This window comes from Tyto alba, unplaced genomic scaffold (assembly GCF_018691265.1).
Source record: "Tyto alba isolate M040663 unplaced genomic scaffold, T.alba_DEE_v4.0 Super-Scaffold_38, whole genome shotgun sequence".
NCBI classification, from domain to species: Eukaryota; Metazoa; Chordata; class Aves; order Strigiformes; family Tytonidae; genus Tyto; species Tyto alba.
The window spans coordinates 10,063,098-10,087,951 of record NW_024881313.1 but is presented as its reverse complement, the minus strand read 5'-3'; the positions used below and the strand labels follow the sequence as shown (position 1 = coordinate 10,087,951).

The window sequence follows — 24,854 nt, the reverse complement described above, 5'->3', positions numbered from 1 at the left end:
AGCAAGTTTTTCGGTTACTTGAATGGCACAGGGTCAGCTCTCAAGGGAACACAGGATTCAGCTGCTAACTTCTGGGCTTTCAGTAACTTGATATTGCTGTGTACACAGTCCAGGAAAGGCCATGTGTAGGGATGTGACATTACAACAGCTGGAAGGAGCAGGGGAAGTCACTTTTTTAACACTTTTGCTGAAAAAAGTTGTTTATCTACATTTTTCCCCCAAGGCGTGCCGCTGGGGAGTTTAATGACAAACAGAATCAAAAGGAAGTCTTAAGCAATACTGTGAATATTGCAAATGTTATGAAGTTTCTCACTTAGATATGTGAGGCTACGGTTTTAGCCTGTAGAATAATTTTGTTTTGAGAGATATGAAACAGTGGCTTTATAAAAGAAAAATAGTTACTTGCACAAAATCTATTAGTTCTGCATCAACATTTTGTTCACTATTTCCTTACATAATTCACCTGATTTCATTTGATCCCATACAATTGTATAAACCACACAACATGGTCAAACTCTAAAGAAATAAGCAATTGAATATTGAAGAGGTGAGGAGAAAAGGGTGGCTTACCAAAATATCACTAATATATCCTAGCAGTAAACAATCCTTGTAGTTAGCATTTAATCCATTCAATTAACTGTAAGTAATATATTAACTACACATAATTCAATTCATTTGCCATCTAGCGTCCAGATTCTCTCTATCACTCAAAACCAGAGATCTTTCGGGTGACTCATTCACAGTGGCTATAAAGACAGTACAAACTAGATCCAGTACTGGTGGTAGGTGTCTAAAATATTTAAATAGTTTATATTAAAAAACATCATGACAAGCAAGTTGACAGGAATATAGCTACCTACCACAGAGCTAATGGGAAAATGATGCAGTCAGGGATGTTTCTATGAGTTTCTTCCTGAAACTCCCTCTTTTCTGGGAAAGGCAAACTCCAGCTTCCAGTCTGTATCCAAAGGATTGCTTATACATACCCAGTGGATGTTACTGTAAAGTAGAAGAGTCTCGGGACACCCATGATGAGCCTGTTCAAGCCTTCAGCCAGAGGAACTGTTCTCAGACTCTGTTGCTCAGTATGCAATAGGAAAAACGTTGCTCCTCTCATGCACCTTGCTTTCAAACAACCTATACACAATGGCAAGTCTTTGGAAGTAGGAAATTGGGATTAAAAAACCCATGGAAAAGAGGAAATGTATTGGGCCTCTGCTTTAGTTATGAGGTTGACTTCATCAGCCACTTTTTACAAGGCAAGCAGTTCTATCAGACATGTTAGATGTTCCCAATAGTAGATTCCCCCCCTCATTTGGCCAAACTGGAACTGCCAAATTGAAGCTGAGGAATGTTTAATTTCCAGATTCCCATCAAGCTGAGAAATGAGACATATCTAAGATAGGAAAGTAAGATTTCTGTAGAGTTCAGGATCTCTGAGACAGTAGGCTGTAGCAGGAGTTTATTTGGAGTATACTTTGTGCCTGTTTTTTGCATCTTTCATTTAATAGAATTGACTTCATATAAGCACAACTGTTTTCTTTCAGATAAGATCTTAGTTAAACTACTGTGCCTTTTATATTTGTCACTACTTTATTTGTATCTTTTTATTTATTTGTAGGCAAATGATAGTTACTAGAATGAGAAGCCGGTGATTTACATAGAACATTTACATCTTAATCTGAATTTACCTTTGAAATCATATTCCTTTCATTACTTCATATAAATAAATGACATTCATTAGGATACCTTTAAAATTAATTTAATTCAGATCTTCATTATTATCCTTCTAAGATGGCAGATTTTTAAATACAGAAAATGTTAAATCTTTAACCTGTTCCCGTCTCTTTGAAGGATTTATTTTGATAAGGAAACTGACTTTCAGTATGACTCTTCATTATGCTACTTAGTCATTATATTAAACTGACCTCAAAATATTCCTGTGAGGTTGGTGTCACTATTACAAATTTTGAAAACATAGGTACACTGATTTATGGGGTCACATAAGAAGTTTGTAGATTGTGTTGTACTTCTGGAGTCAGATTCTGTCATTTTCTTAAAGATCTTATAATAGCTTCATAAGGGAAAGATCCCAAATGCAATATTTTGATTACGGTGAGAGATAACTTCAGTATTGCTATCCATCCCCATTCCACAGATGGGGAAATTCAGGCAAAGAGATGGTAAATTTTGGTCAGAAATGGTAGTACCAAAGAAAGCTCCTGGTTGCTGCACCAGTGCATTAGTCATGAGATTATATTTCCAATCTTGAACTCAGAGGTATATAATTGTATTTATCCATTTCTTAAAAAGACATTGGAATCCTACCTTGTAATGAATAAACATTTGAATTAAACTTCTCAACAAGTATTTAAAATCTGATTTCTTCTAGGATTTTCCTGCACCATTTTTTTAATCTTCTCATTATGTAAAATGAAGAAGATCCACAAGTAAGTCCTCTATTTAAACATGCCTTCAGTTTAGGAAGGTATTATCCTTCCGTTGCATCCCAGGTATTAGTATCTCTTATCAAAATAACACCTGCTTTCTCAGTCAAATATTTCAAGGTCACTGAGCACAATCTAAAGTGATAGGCACAAGGCATTTGATACACAAATGGAGTAACTTAAAACTTTGGTTTTAAAGTAAGAATTTAAATAAAATTAAGCTGATATTATCACTAGACATTGGATCAATTTTCTTTATATAACATCATTGTGTTACTGACAATTAATTTGAAACCTCCAATTATGTAGACAGTGGCATCTGTTAAAGCTAGAGACTGAAAATATGGGTTAATTAAAAGTAGGCTATCTGACTAAATCTGAGATGTCTGTTAGCATGTCATAAATGTCTTAAAGGAAAATAGAATGGGAAAAAAAACAACCCAAACTTAAACCCATTTTTAAATACAGGTATTATTACTAGTTTGAAGCATGCAAGACAGCCTACATTTTTTAGCTACTTGACTTTAAGCACTTCTAAAAGTCTTGGAGCCAAATAAAAAGTTGGAAGAGTGTGAGGAAAGAAAAACAACCTAGCTCCAGTATTTTTGCCAGTCCTGCTGTTTGGAGACTCCCTTTACCATTTGTATTTAATTTTCCTATCTTAGTACAAAACATCTTTCCAACAGCTCCTGAAAGACAAGACGTGCATCTCTCCTGAGATCACCCCGGCAGGAAATTACCAGAAATTAAGGGCCCAGCCTTGCAAATATTTTGTCACGTGAGTAACATTAGTCAATGGGATACCCATGTGTAAGTGCTGGTTTGATCAGTATCTAAAGTTGGCAACTGCAGGTGTAGTCCTTAAATACTTCAGTCTAAACTGCAAGTCTGCATTATACAACACATACATTAGCCAATTTTATTGAAGATGTTTCAACTCATACTAGTTCGAGTTATTTTATCATGCTGGTTTTAATCATTTTCGTGCCTCAACTACTCATCCTCATGTAGCTGTATGCTATGAACACTGAATTGGTCATGACATTGAGATTCTAGTGTAATTCAATCATTATGGAAAAAACGACATTCACATATGTTTACGTTTAGCCCAAATAGGAAGACATTCAGTCACTTTATACCAGATTACAATAGATATGATTTTAATTATTTCTCTTGTGAAAAATACTCTTCACGTATGATTACTAAGAAAATCATTGCAAAATGCAATTAGTTTTACACAGGTTCTAAGACTTTGTAATCATTTGAATGTAAAAATATATTATGAACAAACATTTTATTTAAATTGGGGGACATTAAATATATATTTTTTTAATCAAATAAAAATGAATACACATCCTAATGAATCTTCCAAACTTTCATATAAATTCACTAACATCTCCTATCATAAGTGAAACTATTGCAATTCAGTAAGATGCATGTTTGATTCATTCCAAGGAACTTAGAAGGCTATTCCAAAGTGCTGTTTCCATAATTAAAGCAATGTTGGATCTGCTCTTTCAATGATGTTTATCTTTGGGTGATGTGATCCGCGTCATAATTTGGATTCCCCAGAATGCAGCGCAGAGGGAAAACAAGATCTACAACACAAAATTTAAAATGAGAAACATTATATAAGATTTTTAAAATTATACTTGACTGTAAATATAATGAATTGATGAAAATAGCCTGCTGTTGAGTAGAAAAATTGTACAGGAATTCTAGGCATACTGATAAATTCACTTTAGGGATGTATGCTTTCTATTTTCTATTACTCTTTATTGTGTACATTTCTGTTTGAATTTATTCTTTTTGAACGTTACCAAAACAAACTGGCAAAACCTGCATGACCTTCCCTACTTTGTAATTGAGTTTAGATTTGGAGTACTCAGAATCATATATAAGAAGACAGGATGATGACGATACCAGCTGTGACAGAAAGTAGATAAAAAAATGTTAACTGTTTTTTGGGGAAATGGTCTGAAGAATGAGGACATTGTAAGTTGCATAGTAGGGTACAAATGCCTCAAGTAGCCTTAGGTAGAGTCTATGGTGAAATAAGTGTTCTAGCTGCAATACAATAGATTGGTATTTATTCCTCAACCTCTTATTTATGATGAGATATAAACTAGATTGGCAACAACTTAAAGATGTAATACTTTTCATCTTGCCATTAGCTCTGCGCATCTTTTTTTTTTAATCAGTGAACTTTGAGAGATCTAATATTTTTTTTTCATTAGTTTATTTGCTGAAAATTGCTTTGAAATTAATAGGAATACTTGCAGGGTAAAGTCTAATTCAGGTAGTAGCTTTGTCCAAAAAAACAAGAGAGAGAGTAACATAAAAAGTGGGTGCATATGTGTGTATGTGAAATTTTTTATTTTAAATTTCCTGAGAGAAACTTTTGTCTTTCATGTAGAAAAATTTCTCTAACTTAGCAAATTTCAGAATTGAGGCAATCATTATGGGTTACTAAAGTGAATTTTTTTACTGCGAGTTAAACAAAACATTCAATTTATACTGAGAGATGTTTTGTTCAGGTATCTTTTTGCTTATTTGACGGGACAGAGAAAATTGAAAAGAACATGAATTTTGGTTATTAGAGGTTACTGTGATTACTTTTTCAGGTTAATCTGCAATTAAAAGGTACTGTCTAGGATAGCTCCAGTTTTAACATTAAGGTAATTTAACATTCAACATTTAACAATTCATCACCCAAAAATCTACTTCTTTCCTCATCTACACAGTCACTCACCAAAGTACTTGAGATCTGAATGTCTAACATAAATAATAAATTACTATAATTTCTAAAAGGTACCCATTTTGCACTCATTGAAGGCAACATGATGGGATCAGGTCTAATCCCTCTCACAGCCTGTTTGGGACAGGTACAGGCTTTACATAATCTATGCAGTACATACTTAGCAGCACAAGATGGAAATAACACAAAGTATCAGTAAGTAGAATTCCAATCAAATTTTAAAAATCCAATCTCCATTCAACTTCTATCAAGACAAATCCCCTTCAACTATTTTCTTTGAAGGCTATAATTCTACTTGAGGAAGAGTAGGCAGTCTACTGTGTTTAAAACTTCTGATGACGCTGTTGATGCTGTATTTGTCATCCCATTTGTAAGAAAGACTCATAAAATTGTCATCAAAAGACTTATAAGAATTTCAGACCTTTACATATGAAAGATTTAACTTATTTTTTTCTTTGCATTATCATAAACACTGTGTAAAATTGCATAGCTCTATTTTACAGATATGGAATGGCAAGACTGAGATGCCCCATAGAAGAAAACCAACTACAAATAACTATCTGTTTTTCTGAATTGCCTGTTACGTATTCAGGATGAGTGTGAATTGTGACATACATAAAATGATGACTTACACATAAGATCCTCTTACTGTTGAAAAATTCTTTGTCATGCTATCTCCAGAAACAGATCTTATCCACTTGCCATAATTAGTAATTCTCTGACATGTTACTAAACTCCTTTCATTCCTCACCTCACAAAGAGCATTTCTATTCCTGGAAGATGCATTAAATATAGAAGTATTTCATTTTCAGAAGCAGCACATTTAAGCACATTTAATGACTGAGGTGCAGTGTATTTGTAGGGGATTAATGACTGCTGGGAGATGATGATCACCTGAAGAAGCACAGCCATGGGCCATTAAGCCCCAGGAAATGTCCTCAGCTAAAGATGGCTATTGCTATTATAGCCCAAAAATTAAAAAAAAAAAAAAAACATCTCGGGTGAATTTTTCTTTTTAAAATGGATGGATACAGTTTCTTCTTTCTTAATTAAATTCTTTATTGTGAATTTCTTAAAGCATGCAATCAGTGCTTGTGGGGGCATATTTTAAATTGCAGCTATTACATCCAGAATGAAAAAACACATACTGCACATTGTGGATCTGCAGAACTAGTTTGGCTTCGTGATTCTATAAAGGTATCGATTCACTACCTATCAATGTCAGGACTGCCAGTACTCAATGGAAACAATGTATTCATGAAACAATAATGCTACAAGGTTGTGGGGGGACCGGGTTTGAAATAAAACCAAACATCAGGAAAAAAAATTAAGGGGCCACATCCTCCCTTGCATGACAATAATTCTGGCTGGCTCAACTGCTGTAAAGCTGACCTGCTCTGAACACAGCCAGCTGTATGGGGCTACCAAGCAGAAACTTGCTGTGTAGGTTGGAGTTCAGTTTCATTTGATTGCTGCTACATAGTTTGGAGTTACAAGGCTTGACCCATCTGAATGAATGGTGCAATCAGGTGATGTCAGCAATGGAAAGCCGAGATGATACATGCCAGAATTTCGATCAGACAGTAGTGTGGGCAGCAGGAAGCAGCAGAAGAGCATTCCATCAGGCAACCTGAACTACAGTTGACCAGTATTTTTCTAATGCCCTTGGGAAAACACATTTCCTGAATCCTATACAGAAATATTTTGCATTTTCTGTTGAATTCTCTCACATTCTAACAGGTTGATTTTGGCTTTGGTTTTATTGGTTTGTTTTTTTGCTTGGCAGTTTCTAAATTATTGTCATAGAAATTCTCATTCCTCCTTCTATGGTCCAAATCAACTAATATTTATCCTTTGATAAAAAATATTAACATATCAGTTTCCTAATTCAGCTGGTTTTGAAATAAAATTAAATAGTTATTACTTTTTTTTTTATTATTTTTACACTGAGGAAAGCTCCCCCGCAAACAATATTACATAAGAATAGTAGTTTCACTTCTGTCTTCAAATGAGAAATTACTGTGGACAGTGGTCATATATGGAACAGCTAGGCCTAAATGCAGAATTTCTCACAACCATATTTCCGTCAAAGTTAAATGCGAACTTTTTGCTGTATTAATATAAGCACTTGTTACATTTAGCTGTTCAAGTAACTACAGATTGATTATAGACTGTCCTTCAGACTGCTGGATAAGGACAGTCCTCTTCCAAATATTTACATTACCTCCTCTCAAACAGTCTTTCTATTTCCACACAGCCTGTATTCTCTCTCTGAATAAGCCTGCAGAAATGTAAATAACGTTATTCACAAACAGAAAGATAGCTTAACTAATGGACTGACTGCAGGACTGAGTCTGCTCTTCAGAGGAAATCCCCACTGGAATGATCAAAGTTTATTAGGCTGTAAAGTACTTTAAAATCATTAGCTAAATTCAGGCACCCACTTTGGCCTGATTAGCTTTGTTGCTGATCACTAATGTTATTTTCTGCCATTTTCTCTTTTGTAATGGCTTTCTATATCTGAGTTGCCTAGACATAGCGTCTTTCCTCTTGCAGATTTCATCCAGATAGAATTAGAAGGCTTTAGACATTGGTCTAGAAATGTAGACAAATGTTCAGAGATAGCCGTGCTTTAAGGAGGGGTATAAGGCTCGAACCACAACACCTCAGATCCTTTCCAACCTTAATCATTCAATGACTCTGTGATATTTTTCGGGTTCTGCCCAGACATGCTCACTCCAAATTTCGCTGCAGAGACAGTCTGCAACTGTGCAACAAATCAGCTATACCTGGGGTACAATGCCATATGAACAGGTATGTTTATGATATTGAATTCTCTGAACACCTCTGTGCTGGGTAATGTATTCCTATCTCTGGAGAGGGTTCAGGAAGATCAGCACATCCACATACTTCATCAAGTTGGCTGTTCAGATCATAAAGTGGATCTGGTACTGGCAAATTTGATAAACAATGAGCCCTCTCTCAATGTGATGCTGAGAACTGTATACCTGATACTGCAAATCAAACATTATTAAGGCTCTTTTTATATTCTTTATCTACAAATCTAGACATGGCTTCTTCAAAGGCACCAGAAATCATTTCATACTATTAATATTAATGATAGAGTAATTTTTAGACTTTGAGAAGGGTAATATCATTGTCCTGTTCTAGTAAAGAGGGAGATCATGGACTGATATAACAGTTTATAAAAAATACTAATATCAATAACCAAAAGGTTGAATAAACTACTCTGGATATCATAAGTACCCAAATGGTGTAGTTTTCACTAATACCTTCACTGTTTTCCCACTTCTCTACACAGGACCGCTTCAGGTGCTGGACTACACAGAGGAGATAGATAGAAAATTTTGGGTAACAAATGCATGGATCTTCATTTTCAGTGTAATGTTTGGAGATGAGTAGTCTGAGGCTAGTAGAGAAATGCCATGCCATTATCAGCAGATCCAGAAATCACTAATCTTATACAGTGTACAGATAAAGAATATTCCACTATCAAAAAAGTTGCAATAACAGTACCTGGAAAGGGAAACCAAGAAATAAGAACTTTCCCTCTCTGTGTGATACCTTCCATATACTTGGAAATATATGGAGAAGGAAATGGGAAGCTGATTTTTTAAATTTTCTTTTTGGTGAAGGAACTGTGGATAGAAGGAAACAGGGACAACTACAATAGTAGTGGCTTCAGAGCATTTGTCCAAGATTTCTGTGAAAATAGCAGGATGCCTGGAAAGTCTCCCCAAGGGTTCATGACACATATTCAGACTATTGGTGCAGCACACATCTCACAGATTCAGCATGTCCCTGACCTCAAACAAGGGGTATATTAAGAGACTGTTGGAACACATGGGATTAAGTCAAGTATCTTCAATCCCTACAAAGCATATTGATAGTTCACTCACAGACTGGATTCTTGATACTACGATATACCCTATTAGTTTTATACTTCATTATTAACAGATAATGAGAAAATAACAGGGAAGTGATATATATATCTCCTTCCTACTCTGTTAAGTGTTTTAACAATTCCTTCTTTTATTAAAATATGGTCTGAGACTCTAAAGCTAGATAATGCATGAAAACATAGGCTGCAAAAGCCCCCATACCTTAAAAGGCTTATATTATGTATCCAGGAAAGATAAAGAAAGATTTGGAGAAAGGATATATATTCCTCAGTTGCTTTCACAGCTGGGCACATCCCCACTATGAAATCAAGTGCACTGCAGAGATATCTGAGCTAGCAAGGACATAAGCTGCTAAATCTCTCTCAGCACAGCACCAAGTTGACTCTGTCTATCCTGGCATTGCACACAAGCTAGTAAGTCACATCCCTCAGCTAAATACATGGGGATTTTTACACAGGCAGTGTTATTGCAATTATATTTAGATCTAAAATGACTCATGTGCATCCAGCATGGTATCTTGTGTCATGTCCTTCACTCAGGAGAAACCAGCCCACTGCCTCTCCATTCACTTGTGTAGATATATGTATCCAGTTGAACTGTTACCTATGAAATTCCTTCTCTCTTGGGTCACAGAATAACCCACAACCTAAGCACTAGGATTAGGAACGTTTTACCTCATTCCCCAAAAGACAAAAAAAACACTAGAGTGGGAAGCTTTGCTGTCAGTGCATAGGAACTCAAAAGCATGTTAATAATTATTAAATCTTCACTTTGTGATGAGTGAAGGCAATCTGGAGATGGTAGCAACATTATACTCATTAACATACACATAAACTCTCTGCATCTCTTCAGTATGAAACTTGTTTTACAATATTTTACTGAAACATCTGATAATACTTCCCACAGTGTAACCTAATTCTATCTACAAATTCCTAGATCATTCTAAAATGTTCAGCCATTTCAAGTTGTTCCCAAAGTAAAACTGTGTTAAATAAAAAAAATTATTCCTAGCTGTTCAATGAACATTTAAAAGTAACTTCTGGACCAAGACTGTTTCACTGTTTTGCAAATACATTCTAAAAAAAAATATGTAGCAATTATACATTGTCAATCATCAACAGATCTTATAAATTTAATAAAACCTGCAAACCAAATATACACTTTGTTACACATGCTAGACCATAGTAATATTTTAGAATTTCTGTTTATTGTTCTTTCATATTGCTCTAGTTTCATATTTGACAACACAGACAGTACTGAAAAACAAGTTCAAAGACACAAAATTTTAGAAGTCCTGAATTCTGAATGTCACCTTTTTTATTTTAAATATTCTGAAATTTTTCAACCTCCATTTTCCCTCAAAGTTAAGAAACAACAGGCATGAAAATTTTCTCAATTATTATATTTTAAATGAACAATTAAAAATAAAGCTTTCATAAAAATTAAGATGACAAAATTTACTCAATCTGTAAACACACCAGTTTAAACTGTTGCAGGCTAACAGGCCAAATGAGATTGAAAGCATTATTAACAGCTGTTCATTGCAGAAATTAAATATTTGAGATAGTCCTGTCTCAGTTTGGCTAAAGCTGCCAAGTTTATTTTCTTAAACATTTAAACAGGAAATGTACCCATTGAGATGAAACATCTCATTTACTTTTATGCCTATCAGCAGCTGTAGCATAATTACATACACCCCACTGCATCACTTATAGCTCAAACACAAGTTGGAGGGTAAAACAGACATCTGCAAAGAACTATCTCACTTTATAAGATATTATTTAAATTATATGTAAAGAGCAGTCTAATCTTCCTTATTCAAGAAATATAAAGCTCATTTAAATTTAATCAACAGTTTAATGCAAAAATATTATATTAATCAAATTTAAACTGTTCTCTTAGGCTTAAAGAATTTAATGCTTTTAAATGCAATATTCTATGAGAGAAAGGCTGGACATGTAAATTTCTGGGATAAGAGTAAGGGTATTCTTTTTAAACAGTCATGGGATTAAGAAAAGTTTAGATAACATCTCGCTTAATCTTTCATTGAAGTAAATTTTTACTTAAAAGATGGGGAAAATTCATTTAAAGGAGCCCATGCAGGAGGGACCTCTCTTCTATGCCTGAATCCTTGCTTGAAAATACAGGAGAAAAAAAAAAAAAAAGATTTTGAACACAGAATAAAAATTCCTAAACATAACATTCAAGAATTTGGACTGGATATTACCTAGCTGTGTAACATTCACCAAACAAACATCTACAGAGATAATTAATTCTCTTAAATCCCTTCATTTTTATGTCAGTTTAATACAATATTATACTGACATTGCAGGAAAAACATTAGGTAAGTCAGTGTCCAATCTCTCCATCATTACCAGACATAAAATATTGTATGTTTCTACACAGATGTTTTTATTTCAGAGCATGGCTATCGTGTGTAAGCACCTGGCAGGGTGGTGAATGAACAGAACCAAGACCGCTCTGTCGGCCTGGAGACCTCTGACAAAGGTGGCTGCAAAGTGGAAGATCTCTACTTACTGGTATACTAAATATGCTCTTGAGAGAAAGTTGACTAGCAACAAGATCCAAAATGGGATTTTTTCCCTTGTGTGCAGAAAAAACGAATATTAAAAAAATAATCCCAGCCTTTAACTATAACCCACAGACAGTAGATCACTGACAGGAAAAACTTTGCTGCAGATGTTGAAAAGAAGTGATGGGAAAAAACTGACTACTGTGACTAATGGCAAACGTGAAAAAAGGAATAAGAATGTGCAGAGAGGCATAAAACAGTTGAGTGACAAGCAGAAGGGATTTCCAGCACAGAGAACAACCATGAGAAAAGTATTCTAGAAAGACAGAGGAAGTTCAAGACTAAAAGTCATTTGAGATGAAGATTGCTCTTAAGACCAACATGTCGTAAGGAGAAATTAATCCTTTCATTGAGAAATTGAGAACATAGAAGGCTGTTCCAAATCAAACCAATCAACCAAAAAAACAACTAATGAAGAAAAACCCCACCAACTTCTGAATGAAGGAAATGGGTTAATATTCATTGATATCGTAAAGGAAAAATCTTGACATAGAAGATACATGTTCAAGTTAAAGATAGACAGAACACACCCATCCTGCTGGCCAACCCTCATTTGAGGCCAAAAGCAGTAAATTGTGACTGGTTTTAAGTTCCAAAGAGAAGAAAAATGTGCTGAGGTCAGTCCAGCCCTCTGTCCATCCCTTTACATGGAAAAGTAAATCTCCTTCTGGCTACTGGTGTCTCTCCTGCCTGCCTGCTCTCAAGACACTCTTCCTGTGTTCTGGCTTGTTGCTTCTATTCTTGCCCAGGGAAACTCCCATTCCCAAAACTCACCATCTTTTGATTATAAAGAAGATGTTATTGACATTAACCACAGATATATTCAAATGGGCTAAATCACTGTTATTCCTATTAATTATGTCAAGCCAATGTAGTTGTATTATTTAATTAGCTTATAGGAAAAAAGAAATAAAATTAATGGAAGTGATCTATGTGACTTTCTACTAGGAAAACTAAGGGAATATGGTCTAAATGAAACTTCTGTATGGAGGGTACAGAACTGAGCAGAAGAAGAAACCTCCAGAAAGGAATAATCAATTATTATATTCACAAAATGAGAGGGAAATCAGAATTTAGATGAAAAATCAGGTATGTGTATCATAAGATTTCTAAAATGCAAAAAACTATGAAACACATTCCTTTTCCTGGGAAACAGGAGAAGATGTCATAATAGTTTTTTAAAAATCTGGAGATACTGAAGAAAATGTGTAATTTAATAGAAGTGGAAGATACTAGACTTAAGATAAACCAAATATAAAAATATGCTGTGAGCCATAATCTTTAGTCAGGAGTACACTGAAAAAAAATAGAAGAGTTGGAGCAGTACGCAAAGAAAACATGTCTCAACAAGACAGTGCTGATACAAAAAGATGCAAGTATCAGCATGGAAGATATTGACAGAAACATTTCATGTAGTCCATAGGTATTGATTCAGCCTACTGAAAGGTGATGAGGTCTTTCAGGAAAACACAGATAAGCTGGATGTAGTCGTGAAGTACACAAGAAGAGTGATATAAGGTTTAGAAAAGTCAACCTGTAGTAAAGCTTGAAGCAATTCTGCTGTCTATTCTTGAGAAAAAAAAAAAAAAAAAAAAAGAAGAAAAAAGAAAAGACTAGGGAGGGGCAATAAGATCTATCTTTTGACATGTAAGAGCAACACAAAAAGAAAAGACGATGATAAGCTGCTGCTAAGGGTAATAAAAATGATTTTAAAATATTTTTAAACTAAAATTTTTATTAGTTAATAGCTGGCTATAAGGGTGGTACAGCACTGGAATCAGCTATGTAAGGAAGCTGTGAAAGTTGTATAAATGGTTAGATAGGCATGTGTCTATGGTGTAGCTGTACTTGAACCTTCTGCACTGCAGGCTCCCAGCCAGCCCAGTATTTCTGTTTATTCACAATGAATACAAAAGGACTCTTAACCTCTAACTAACATTTTCTAAGACCTACTTTGCCAACAGTGGTTAATAAAGATGAGAATGTTTAGCACGTGGAAGAACCATTACTTAGCAGCTATTTTTTTGCAATAACCAACCTTGTGCAAGACTACCAATTTCATTCTTTTGTTCTCAGATGTGGTTGTCAACTTAGTAAAAGAATAAAAAGCAGGATCTGCTCCTGCTTTTTTCTTTTTTTTCAGTTTCTGGCATTGGACAGGGTTGAACCTGCTTCCTGTCAGAGTAGTCATAGGATTATTACATTTAGAGATCAGCTTGCATTGGCTCTTCCAACAATAGCTGCAAAGACGGATGGCAGAAGCACGAGCTAGCTCACTCCTACTTTACACTCAGTGTACTCTCTACACTAAGACTGTGGGACTGCATAGTCAAAATCATTTGCCTTTAGGACTGAAGGAATAATCAAGGAGTTATGGTAAAAGCCTGGGATGCTGGCGTATTCAATCTGCATTCTTTGCCATACATTAGGCCACAAAGAGCAAGACACTTAGTCTTTACAGTTCCTTACCTGAAAAACAGACAGTGATTCAGTTTCCCCGAAAAGGAGTTACTTTCCAATCTCTGTCTTATTAAGAATGAAGATAATTTCATTTACTACAGTAATGCTGAGAAAATAAACGTCATAAAGACATAGATTAGGACCTCTGTGATTTTTTCTCTGACAAATTTCATATCAATAATTCTGCATTTTATCTTTTTCTTTTTTTTTTAATCTCAACAATTATGTACTTGGATAAACACAACAGACCTCCTTAAAAATCAGATAATAGCATGCATTTCTTATCACTCCAGCTATTGATCAATCTTAGTTCCACAACTCATGGCATTGACTACATGAAGAGCTAAAAGCAGTGTGGCAATCTGTTTCCCTCTCATGACTACATTGGCTTTAAAAAAGTCACAAAACACTATATTATTAACAAATGCAGAATGCTGGAGAAAATACTAATCCAGGCTTTAGTTTTATAGAAATATATCTTTTTCATATTCTGAGTTTTTGGGTTGTTTTGTTTTTTGTTTTTTTTTTTTTTTTTTTTTTCCCCTGTGTTGAATCCTAGATTTAAAAGGATGTTGTGCCCTAAATATGCTTCTCTTGGAAAGGCTACTTGGTATTGTTGTATTTCTATGTCAAAGGGAGGACTGAAGTCTCAACAATTGTTAACCTCTCCCATGGTGTGCTAATAAAAGGTCAGTGGCCCACATGTGGCTTGCAGCCTGGGGAATTTCTCTCAATGTTCTGCCAGGGATGGGACGGCCCGAACGGTTTCTCTCATAAGTTTTAAGCCATAAACTGCATCCTACTTGGCTTGTTGTGCCAAAACTGGACCCAAGGGTATCCAGAGTCTTGGCTGATGGGAAAAAATGAGTGCTTCCTATGGAAGCCACAGCTGTTTTCCTGAGAGAGAGAGAGCACAGATGCTCAAATATTTCTCTACTTTCCGTTTCTGACTACCTGTTCTGGCAGCAGTTCCGAGAAAGGGGGAGGACAGAGGCAGGCATCCAGCTGCTTTCAATAAGCCTTGGCAGCACAGGTACTGATTGCCTAAACACTAAAAATGTTCAAAAAGGATTTTTTTCTGGATTTCAAACTATAAAAAAGGTGACAGCATGCACTAATGTTCCCCATCTTGCCATCTTGAACAGAAATTTAATGATCAGGTTAAATACCTTTAATTATGAAAGCAGAGACTATTTCAGGGAAAAAATGATACTGTATACTGTTGAAAAGATATTGCTTATAAAAGTGTGTGTATCTATATATATAAATATACATACACAGAAATTCAAACACATATATAAAATATGTATAACCTATGCATTTTCTAGAAAGATTTGTTTCTTCCATCAGACTGCAGGCTGAATGTCATAATATGGATTTGATTTTGAATTGTGGGGCCATATTTATCCCTAGTGTAACTCTCCGAAGTCAAAGAAAATACATATGTAAAGTTTTATTATACATTGATTTGGCCCAGAATTTTATATAACATGAGCTACCTCATAAATTTCATTGAAATTACATTACATTAGGATGTTGCTTTATGATACTGCTTAGTAACTGTTTGGTAATTATTCATATAGGTCATTTTTTTGCCTATACATATTGATATCCAATTTTTTATAAATATACTTGGTCAAAACTCTATGTTTCTGTTCTGGATGGGTTACATAGCTGGTTTGAAACCCCTGTATTGACACTGTTCAACATTCTTCTCCACTTCTACCTTTTGAAGTACCATATAAGTAGTTCCTAAGTGGACTCAATTAGCCCAGTTGAAGCACAGTTAATTAATGTAAGTAAAAATGGAATAGTAGTCACAACTGATAAGTAAACAGAAGAACAGCACATATATAAGACTGTAAACACCCTGGATCTAATGGTTATTCATTGTTTAGTGAATCAACAGAAGCACTATCAGTTAAGGCTACAGTTCACTAGTTTACATGTATATTTTAAGGACAACTCTATCAATCTTGTTCATGGCTGCACCTGTTTGCTACCTGTAGTGCTCAGTCAGTGCCTACCCCTTTTGTCACAGCCTCTCTTCCTATGAAATGAAGAAACATCTGTCCATCAACAGAGGAAGTAAGAAGATGATCGGTGGTGTCTGCCAAAAGCTTTGGGAAAGTGGTTTGGAAATGAGCAGCTCTATAAATGTGGTGATTCTCCCCAACAGACAGTCAAAAAGACATTCTCCCTGCAAGATACCTGAATGACGTTTGCTTAAAGACTCACAGAAGGCTACTTGAACAGGTACTGACCAGTCTTCTGCAGGGCTCTCCCACTTCCAGACCTTTCATTTACATTCAGTCCCAAAAAATTTTTGTTGGTTTTGTTTTGATCACTGCCTAGACACCAGACACCTACTTCTACTGCAGCTCAATGATCAGACTACATTACCAGTGTTCTTTCCCTAAGAGCTAGGCTGCTCTCCTAGCCAGTACATTCCCCAGGCAGAGCAATAGTTTTGAAGTTAGATCTGCTCTGGGTGGTGATTTCATAGCTCAGCCATGCAGGCTGCTGCTCCCCGCTTAGAGGTGGAAACCAGCAGCAAGATGGATCATATAAGAATCCCTCTAGGAATGGAACAAGAGGAAGAAAGTGGTTTCACTTGGCCAAACCATGAGAAGTCAGAGAGTCTGAACTGGTAAGGAAGTCACAAATTCAGAAAAAGAACTACTGTATTTAAGCCACACCTTGCCCAAAACTTCAAACAGGGGAAACAGTTATGGGAATTTTGCCACCTGTACTATACGCTAGACCTTGATTCTGCCCCATCTCACTTTCTGCTTTGCAACTCATTCATTGCACTTCCAAACGAACCAGTACCCGACCTTTCTGCCTTCTTGTCCTAGTATTTATAACACAGAATCTGATACTCTATCAGTTAAAAAGTGAGCAATCCTCCCTTTTTCTCCAAACTAAGTGACAGAGGTCTTTAAAAGTGTCAGATGGCTGCCCAAGATAAAGTGTCCCTTCCTGACAATAAGAATTAATCCCCCACTACCTATTTACACAAGAATGTAATAATTTTAAATTGTTCATTAAGGATCAGAGAAGTTTTGCTGATGGCTAATTAACCTACAATTAACCTAGGTAATAGTATATGTTTATCTCTAATTTTAGTTTAGTTATTTGAAATATTTTACTGTGCTAGCTCTTTTAATTATTTTTCTACCCTTTAACTGACTCGTAATGAATTATTCCATTTTTCTTGAAAGTATCTCCTATTTTTATGTCCTTCAAGCACTCTCAGAATAGAAGCTTTTTTCAGTTATGCATATACATCAGCCAAATCGTACTTTCAGCAGTACAATAAAAACACAACATTACTTTTCTTTTTTGTTGAAAGCCTGCATACTTAAATACTGAATCATAGAGAAAATATGGAAAATAAGTGTGTTATCATAAAAATCATTAAAGTAAGAGAGTGAAAGGGAATAGGGCTAGAAGTGTAGACACATTTCTGACAAATTAATATATGTGTGATATAGCAACTAATCTTGCAACCTTTAGTCACAAAAGTAATCTTACTGAAATCTATAGAAGTACACACATAAAAAATACAGGATTAACCCTGAAAACCTGAAAGAAATCCACTTATTTTTTCAGCTATGAGAACAAATATTGCATCATAAAACAAATGATGTCCAGATGAGTAAAATAGCTTAGCAACAAGATAATCTTATAGAAGACTTACAGGCACTTCTATAGTGATGACAGATAATAGAACCTGAGGAGAGGTTATTACAGACAATTTGGAGTATGGCATTGAGTCTCCTGATTGTTAAAGAAATTATTCTCAGATACTGCTGGAAGATTAGTCTGTATCTAAAGGGCTTTACTACTGATACCATAACACCATCAGAGGGAACTGATTTTTGAAATAAAGGACAAGGTAACTGATTTAAAAACTGACTACAGCACCTCTATCTGCCACTAACTAGAGAAAAAGAAATGAACTATCCACAGATTGAAGAAAGCTTAACGCAGTTTACAGTATTATGTAAATGCATTCAGGAACAAAGACAAAAATTAAGAAGAATCAAACAAGTCTGGACACAGATCTCGTATTTTTGAATAAACAAACATGAGTTCTTCATTAACTAAACCCACACAATTATTTAACTTAAATGCATAGGTTTATTCTCACTGTAGCTAGTAGCTTTCTATGGGACTTTATTACAGGGCTGATTCTGATCCATGGAAGAGGAACTCGATCAACATGCTTTACTGTGCTCGCCAAGCTACAAGCCATGCTAAAATATCAGGGAACTGCAGCACGAGGGGTGACTCCCAGAGGATCTCTGCAACCACTCAGGGTGAGATGGACCTGGCATCTTCCACGAGCTGCTCTGGAGCAATGGCAAAGACCACTTTGCGATGGTATCCCTATGTACAGTTTCCAAAACAGGACTTAAAGGAGTTTACTGTTTTTCTCACACATACATCCATAATAAGGACAATAATAACTGTAAATTGAAAAATATATTTATTTATATTTTTGTAATTTTGCCCAGTGGCTTGTCAGCCCTATGAATTCAAAGTCTGTTGATTCTTATGTGAATTTATAGTCAGTACTGAAATATAATTGTGTGGAAAATGTGTGAGAGAAAGAAGTAACATTTAATTATTTATCTTTAACATAGCTAATCTATTTTAGAGTAAAACAAAACATATGAAAAAACAATCATACCTATAATAATGATTTTATCTCCATAAACCCATGTTCTCTTTACAAAGCATTGTACTGGGACATATTAATTTAAAGAAAAAAATCAAAGGAATGTTTCATTGTGATGGTGTAAAAACTTAAGCACGGAGTTGTACAGAAGATGTGGTTGATTAAAAGTGAAATAAAATTTGTAGTATGACATGTATATCTGGAAGTAGGAAATAAGAGTAAACACACATACATCTACCATTATTCTGTCAAAATGTATTGAAGCTTTTGTGTGTAATTGATAGGACTGGAGTCTATTACAGAGGTGAGGGGTAGGGAGGAAGAATTTACCAACCCAAAGATATAACTGTGGATTTGAGTTTGCTTTCTTGCTGTTTGTATTAAAAATTGCAGATTAAATTTATGTTCATGAAAATGTTTGCTATGTTTAGATGTACTTTTAGAAGAATAACTTATTCAACACATTTAAACCTTCCTGTTATACACAAATTTTATGGAAACAGAATGATTCCACAATAGATTTATTAATCAAAAATATTTGGATATTTACTTATGGATTCTTCTTTTCCTACAGATCATGCTTCCTTACAAATGTTTAATATGTCTGCATCATATTATTATATCTATCCTAAACATATGTATAGTCTTGTATGAAGACATTCTATTGTATTCCAGACATCTGCCCTGTACAAACTTGACAAGGTGCTTGGCAACTTTTGTTAAGTCAGTCCCTGAGCAACCTCCAAGAACTGCCTCTTGTCTCTTGAGTCCAGTTGAGCCTATCTGGTGCATCAAGTCTAATACAGCAGTTTTTATAGCTACTGGTAACTAGGCAAAAGCATGCACAAGTTTAACAGTATCCAACCACCCTGATTCTCGGGCTGAAATAATCAGACAGAAATTTACAGCTTTGTTGACTGGGAACAATCTCTGGCATAAATACTGAATTCTCCTGGAGAAACTGGCTGCTCATGGATTGTACTCCTCACTGGGTAAAAAACTGGCTGGATGGCTGGGCCCAAAAGGTTGTTGTGAATGGAGTTAAATCCATCTGGTGTCTGGATGATCTAGATGATGGGACTAAGTACACTCTCAGTAAATTTGCAGATGACATCAAGCTGGGCAGCAGCGTTGATCTGCTTGAGGGTAGGAAGGCTCTACAGAGGGATCTGGACAGGCCAGATCGATGGGCCAAGACCAACTGTATGAGATTCAACAAGGCTTAGTGATGGGTCCTGCACTTGAGTCACAACAACCCCATGCAACACTACAGGTTTGGGGAAGAGTGGCTGGAAAGCTGCCTGGTGGAAAAGGACCTGGGGGTATTGGTTGACAGCCAGCTGAATATGAGCCGGCAGTGTGCCCAGGTGGCCAAGAAGGCCAGTGGCATCCTGGCTTGTACCAGAAATAGTGTGGCCAGGAGGACTAGGGAAGTGACTGTCCCCTGTACTGGGCACTGGTGAGGCCGCACCTTGAATACTGTTTGGTTTTGGGCCCCTCACTATGAGAAAGACACTGAGGTGCTGGAGCTTGCCCAGAGGAGTGAAATGAAGCCAGTGAAAGGTCTAGAGAACAAGCCTTACGTGGAGTGGCTGAGGGAACTGGTATTGTTTACGCTGGAGAAAAGGAGGCTCAGGGGAGACCTTATTGCTCTCTACAGCTACCTGAAAGGAGGTTGCAGTGAGGTGAGTGTCAGTCTCTTCTCCCAAGTAACAAGTAATAGGATGAGATAAAATGGCCTCAAATTGTGCTAGGGAAGGTTTAGATTGGATATTAGGAAAAATTTCTTCACCAAAAACAAGCACTGGAACAAGCTGCACAGGGAAGTGGTTGACTCACCATCCCTGGAGGTATTTAAAAGATGTGTAGACAAGGCATTTAGGGATATGGTTTAGGGGTGGACTTGTTAGGTTAACAATTAGACTCAATGACCTTAAAGGCCTTTTCCAAACCAAATGATTCCATGATTCTTTGGAGTGAGACTTCAATTCCTACTTCTCAAGCAATAGCAAGCAGGCAAACCACCCTACCAGTTTTCACTCAAATTTCACTCATAGTTCAGGGAATGGTAGGTTTCCTAAGGCCTTATAGAGGAAGGAAAAGACCTGCAGTCTGCCATAGCTACGTCAAACATATGGCGGAGGAAGAACCATTCATAAAGAATCAAAAATTGCCTCATATATGCAGAGCGGCACAAGGAGGTTATTTACTTGTATAGCGAGTCAGTATTATCTTCTCAATGTTAAAGAGATAATAAAAAGCCAAGAGGTCAGCAGCATCTGTGTGTCAGTATATATCACCTGTTAAGTTTACAAAAGTTAAAAAGATAAAAAAACAGGCTCTTGGGACACATAACAAATAAACATACAAAACACAATGAACACTCTCGTCTTCTAAAGAACAGCAGTAGAACTCTCAACTTCTTTTTTGCTGTTCTCCTGAGGAAAATGCTCCTCACATGCTGATAGTTAAAACTCCCTTTGTAGTTCTGACTTTTTTTTTTTTTTTAATTTTATTTTTTTTTCACCACTACACTCACCATCCTGCTATTACACCAAGAATCTCACCACCACCAGGAACATAAACAAACAATAATTCCCTACTGTTTTCAGTAATTTCCTCTTTAATCACTTTATCTTGTCACTCTGACCTTTAACCACAGCAGCCTGTGTCAGTCTCTGTTGGTAGCCATGTACCAATGCCTGGCCTGGCATCCCACCTGTTGTAGGAACTACATGCATATTTTTATCATGTACTAGCCCCTCACCCCTCATATACTCAGTTGCCATCTTGGACAGCTCATATTGGACCCCATCTATGAATATGTGGATGATGACAACATATCAGAATAAATTATGGAGCAAAAAGGTCAGAAAATTTTAGCTAATGGAAACATTATTTAGAATTTATATACCCATATCATTAAGCTGCTTCATAAGTGGTATGTTCTCTTTGAATAGGGAAAAAGGAAGATGCTGTTTCTTTATAGTGGTATACCACTGAAGGCCTGGAGGAAAATTGTGACTAAAAACTCAGAAGGTTTCAACAAACTTAGCTCATGGTTGAAAGACAGTACCATCTCAGTCAAAAAAGCTGTGACCAACCTACACAAAAAACCCTCCCAGACAGACAGACAAGGAAGTGCAAATGAGTACTTGACAGGTTAGGTGTAATCTTCTCTGCAAAGGGCAAATTTGGGTATTGTAAATCACCTCTGTGTGAAGTGGACACAATGGACCAATTTGGAACTTGAATCATTATTGCTGCACAAGTACTATAGTGATGAGAACTTTATAAACATATATATATATATATATATACTCACTAGAAATACATTATGTATATCAATTCCATAATATGAAACAATATGTAACATAAAAGTACAGGAGTTACATGGGATATGGGTATTAGAAACATATGACTGAAGAAATTTCCGAATCAAGTTCAGTCCCCTCCATGATAAGAAACCATGTAAACAAATACTTTGTTCAGAAAACCCTACAGAACATAACACAAGCTAAAAATATTTCCCCAAATACTTTGCTAAACTGTAGTCTGTTATAAAATCACAAAATCGACAGCTGTTATATACAACAAAAAGATCAGGAAGCCATAGTGGCACTCTAAGGAGCACACATAGAATGGAATTACAGATCCTCAAATTCCTGGCTGTATGAGCCAGATTTTCCCTTCATGTTCTGGCTAAAATCTAGTAACATACTACAGAATAGAAATATATTTTCCACACCAGAGTATCTCAAGTGACTAATGTAGCCTAGAGAGTGCCCCGGAATTTTCTGGGAGGAATATATTCTAAATTACATAGCATTATAGTAATCCACATAACTAGTTTTTATATTTATTAATTCACATTAATTAATTAATTACCCCGTGGAGCATTTGTGTGGTTTCTGTAAATAATTGTGTGGCCCGGTAATCCATCACAAAAGATTTATCATGTACATTTATTTGTGGGATGATTAGCAGAAGCAGCACTCAATAACATAGTAATAAATGCAGAAAAAAGACAGAAAACAGAACATGTATATCAGGAACATTTCCTTTAAAAGTTTTTTGTACAGATAGAATAGCAGTCTGGCATGGAACTCTAAGTAAAAGCGAAATAAAAACAAATGAATTGGCACAAACAGGTACAACAGTTCAAGGAAGTAAAATGCACATAGTAACTTCAACTATAAATCCTAAATCTTATGTCTTATCAGAAAACCCCAAATCTACAAATCAGAAAAGTTGTGGAGTGTTTTATTGATACTAGCAATCTGAGTGGCCAGTTTAAAGTAAGATACTTGTTTCTTTCATGTGAGAAACTACTATTGCAGTTCAAACGGTGAATCAGGCTGAGAAAAATTCTTTAAGAAATTAGGCATCATTTCATGAAACTCCAGAAGACTTTCTTTCCTTAAAAAAGTTTACAGGTAGCTTCAAATAGGTACATCTGGGATATAAGCCTCACTGAGAAGGTTAAATTCCCTCTAAAGTTCCTTTTCCTGACAAAGCAATCTTACCAGGTTGGTATGTTAAGGAGTGGACATTGTGGTGTGACGCAAAACTTAATCACCTTTTCACATAATAACAGAAATTAATAGTCATTTAAGTAGTCAATTCCTGTAGGTTGGTACTGGGAGCTTGTTTTCATTTCTGCTTGCTGTTGCAACACCTCTATACCAAGTATAGAGAGAAATCTTATTTAAATCTTATGTAATTTAGGATTGAGTTTTTGCTTTCTTACTGTTAAGAGTTTGGTTTTGGCTTTCTTTTGAGTTAAAGTTTATGAATTAGGACATGAAACATCCTGTCACCAGTCAGACCTTTTTGATACCTAAATAATCATTTGCAAAATATAAGCACACTGAAATCCATTGTCTGGAAAGCTCTAGTCTAATCATGTTAGCTGCTTTTTATTTTCTGAGGTTTAAAATTTTTAAATCATTTAGAAGTTGCATCTTCATCTTGTTATAAATGTACACATATTTTTATCTTTGTAAAATTGCTACAAATGACATATAATCACAATAGCAAAGTTTTGTATGATTCCTCAAGAGATAAATGACTATCAGTATACATGACTGTGGAGAGTTAATAACCAATAATAACAAAAATAAAGTGATGCATTTTAGTTGCTTCAAATGTAATTATTTGTGTGTTTTGGTGTTGGTTCTTTTTTAATATTAAAAATATCTCATCCTCTACTCTTAGCTATGAAGCAACTAATGATGTTAATGGGACCACATAAACCAAATTTATCCCTCTTGTTTTGTGCCCAATTCTCATTTATATGAACTTGGCAGTCCTGACCAAATGATGAGCAGTTTACATTAAACACAATTAAAATTACCACTTTGGTAACCTAAACTTTAAAAATACTGAACTGAGAACATCTAAACTAGCATTCTGACCTGTTAGTTTGTCTGCATTGCCACCTGGAGGACCTCATAGCAAAATCAAGTTGAATTCCTTGGGTGAGATTCTGTTAATGCTCCATGAGTTAAAGCAGCCCCTTGCACTGCAGGCTCACTGTGGCTTCCCACTGACATGCAAATACAGTGACTCCGTAGAAAGAGAATAATGTGTGGTAGTAATAAACAAACTTAACAGCTTTCACCAAAATTGCCATATTTTCAAGAGGCAAAACTTCTCAGAAAAAAATGGAAACTTTTCTGCATGTCTCCTGAAGGAACGTAATTCTCCAGGCATGTTTTGGTTGCAAGCCTAGATGGTCAAGCAGATATGTGCTAATCAGCACAGATCACAGTCTCCCCACAGACACAAGTCATGGTACATTCATGAAAGCATCAGATGCTGCCCAACACACAGAGGTGACAGTGCTGCACCAGGGAAGAAAGGCTGCTTCAGAAGTGAGGCGATCAGTATGAGTGATGAGTCCCCCATCCGAATTGTCCAGGAGATAACTACAGCTAATGATTGGGTTATTACTTTGAATGCAAGGAAAATGCTTATTAACTGT

At 35.8% G+C, this 24,854-nt stretch overlaps 1 protein-coding gene across 1 annotated transcript in view; it reads right to left on the bottom strand.

The window, feature by feature from the left end:
- Positions 1-1,620: 1,620 nt before the first annotated feature.
- AGMO (alkylglycerol monooxygenase) overlaps positions 1,621-24,854 on the bottom strand; it is a 195,403-nt gene continuing 172,169 nt past the window's right edge. The window contains exon 13 of the mRNA XM_032991450.2: positions 1,621-4,045. Within this exon, the coding sequence (XP_032847341.2) occupies positions 3,965-4,045 (81 nt within the window). The 3' untranslated portion in view covers positions 1,621-3,964. The remainder of the gene's footprint in view (positions 4,046-24,854) is intronic.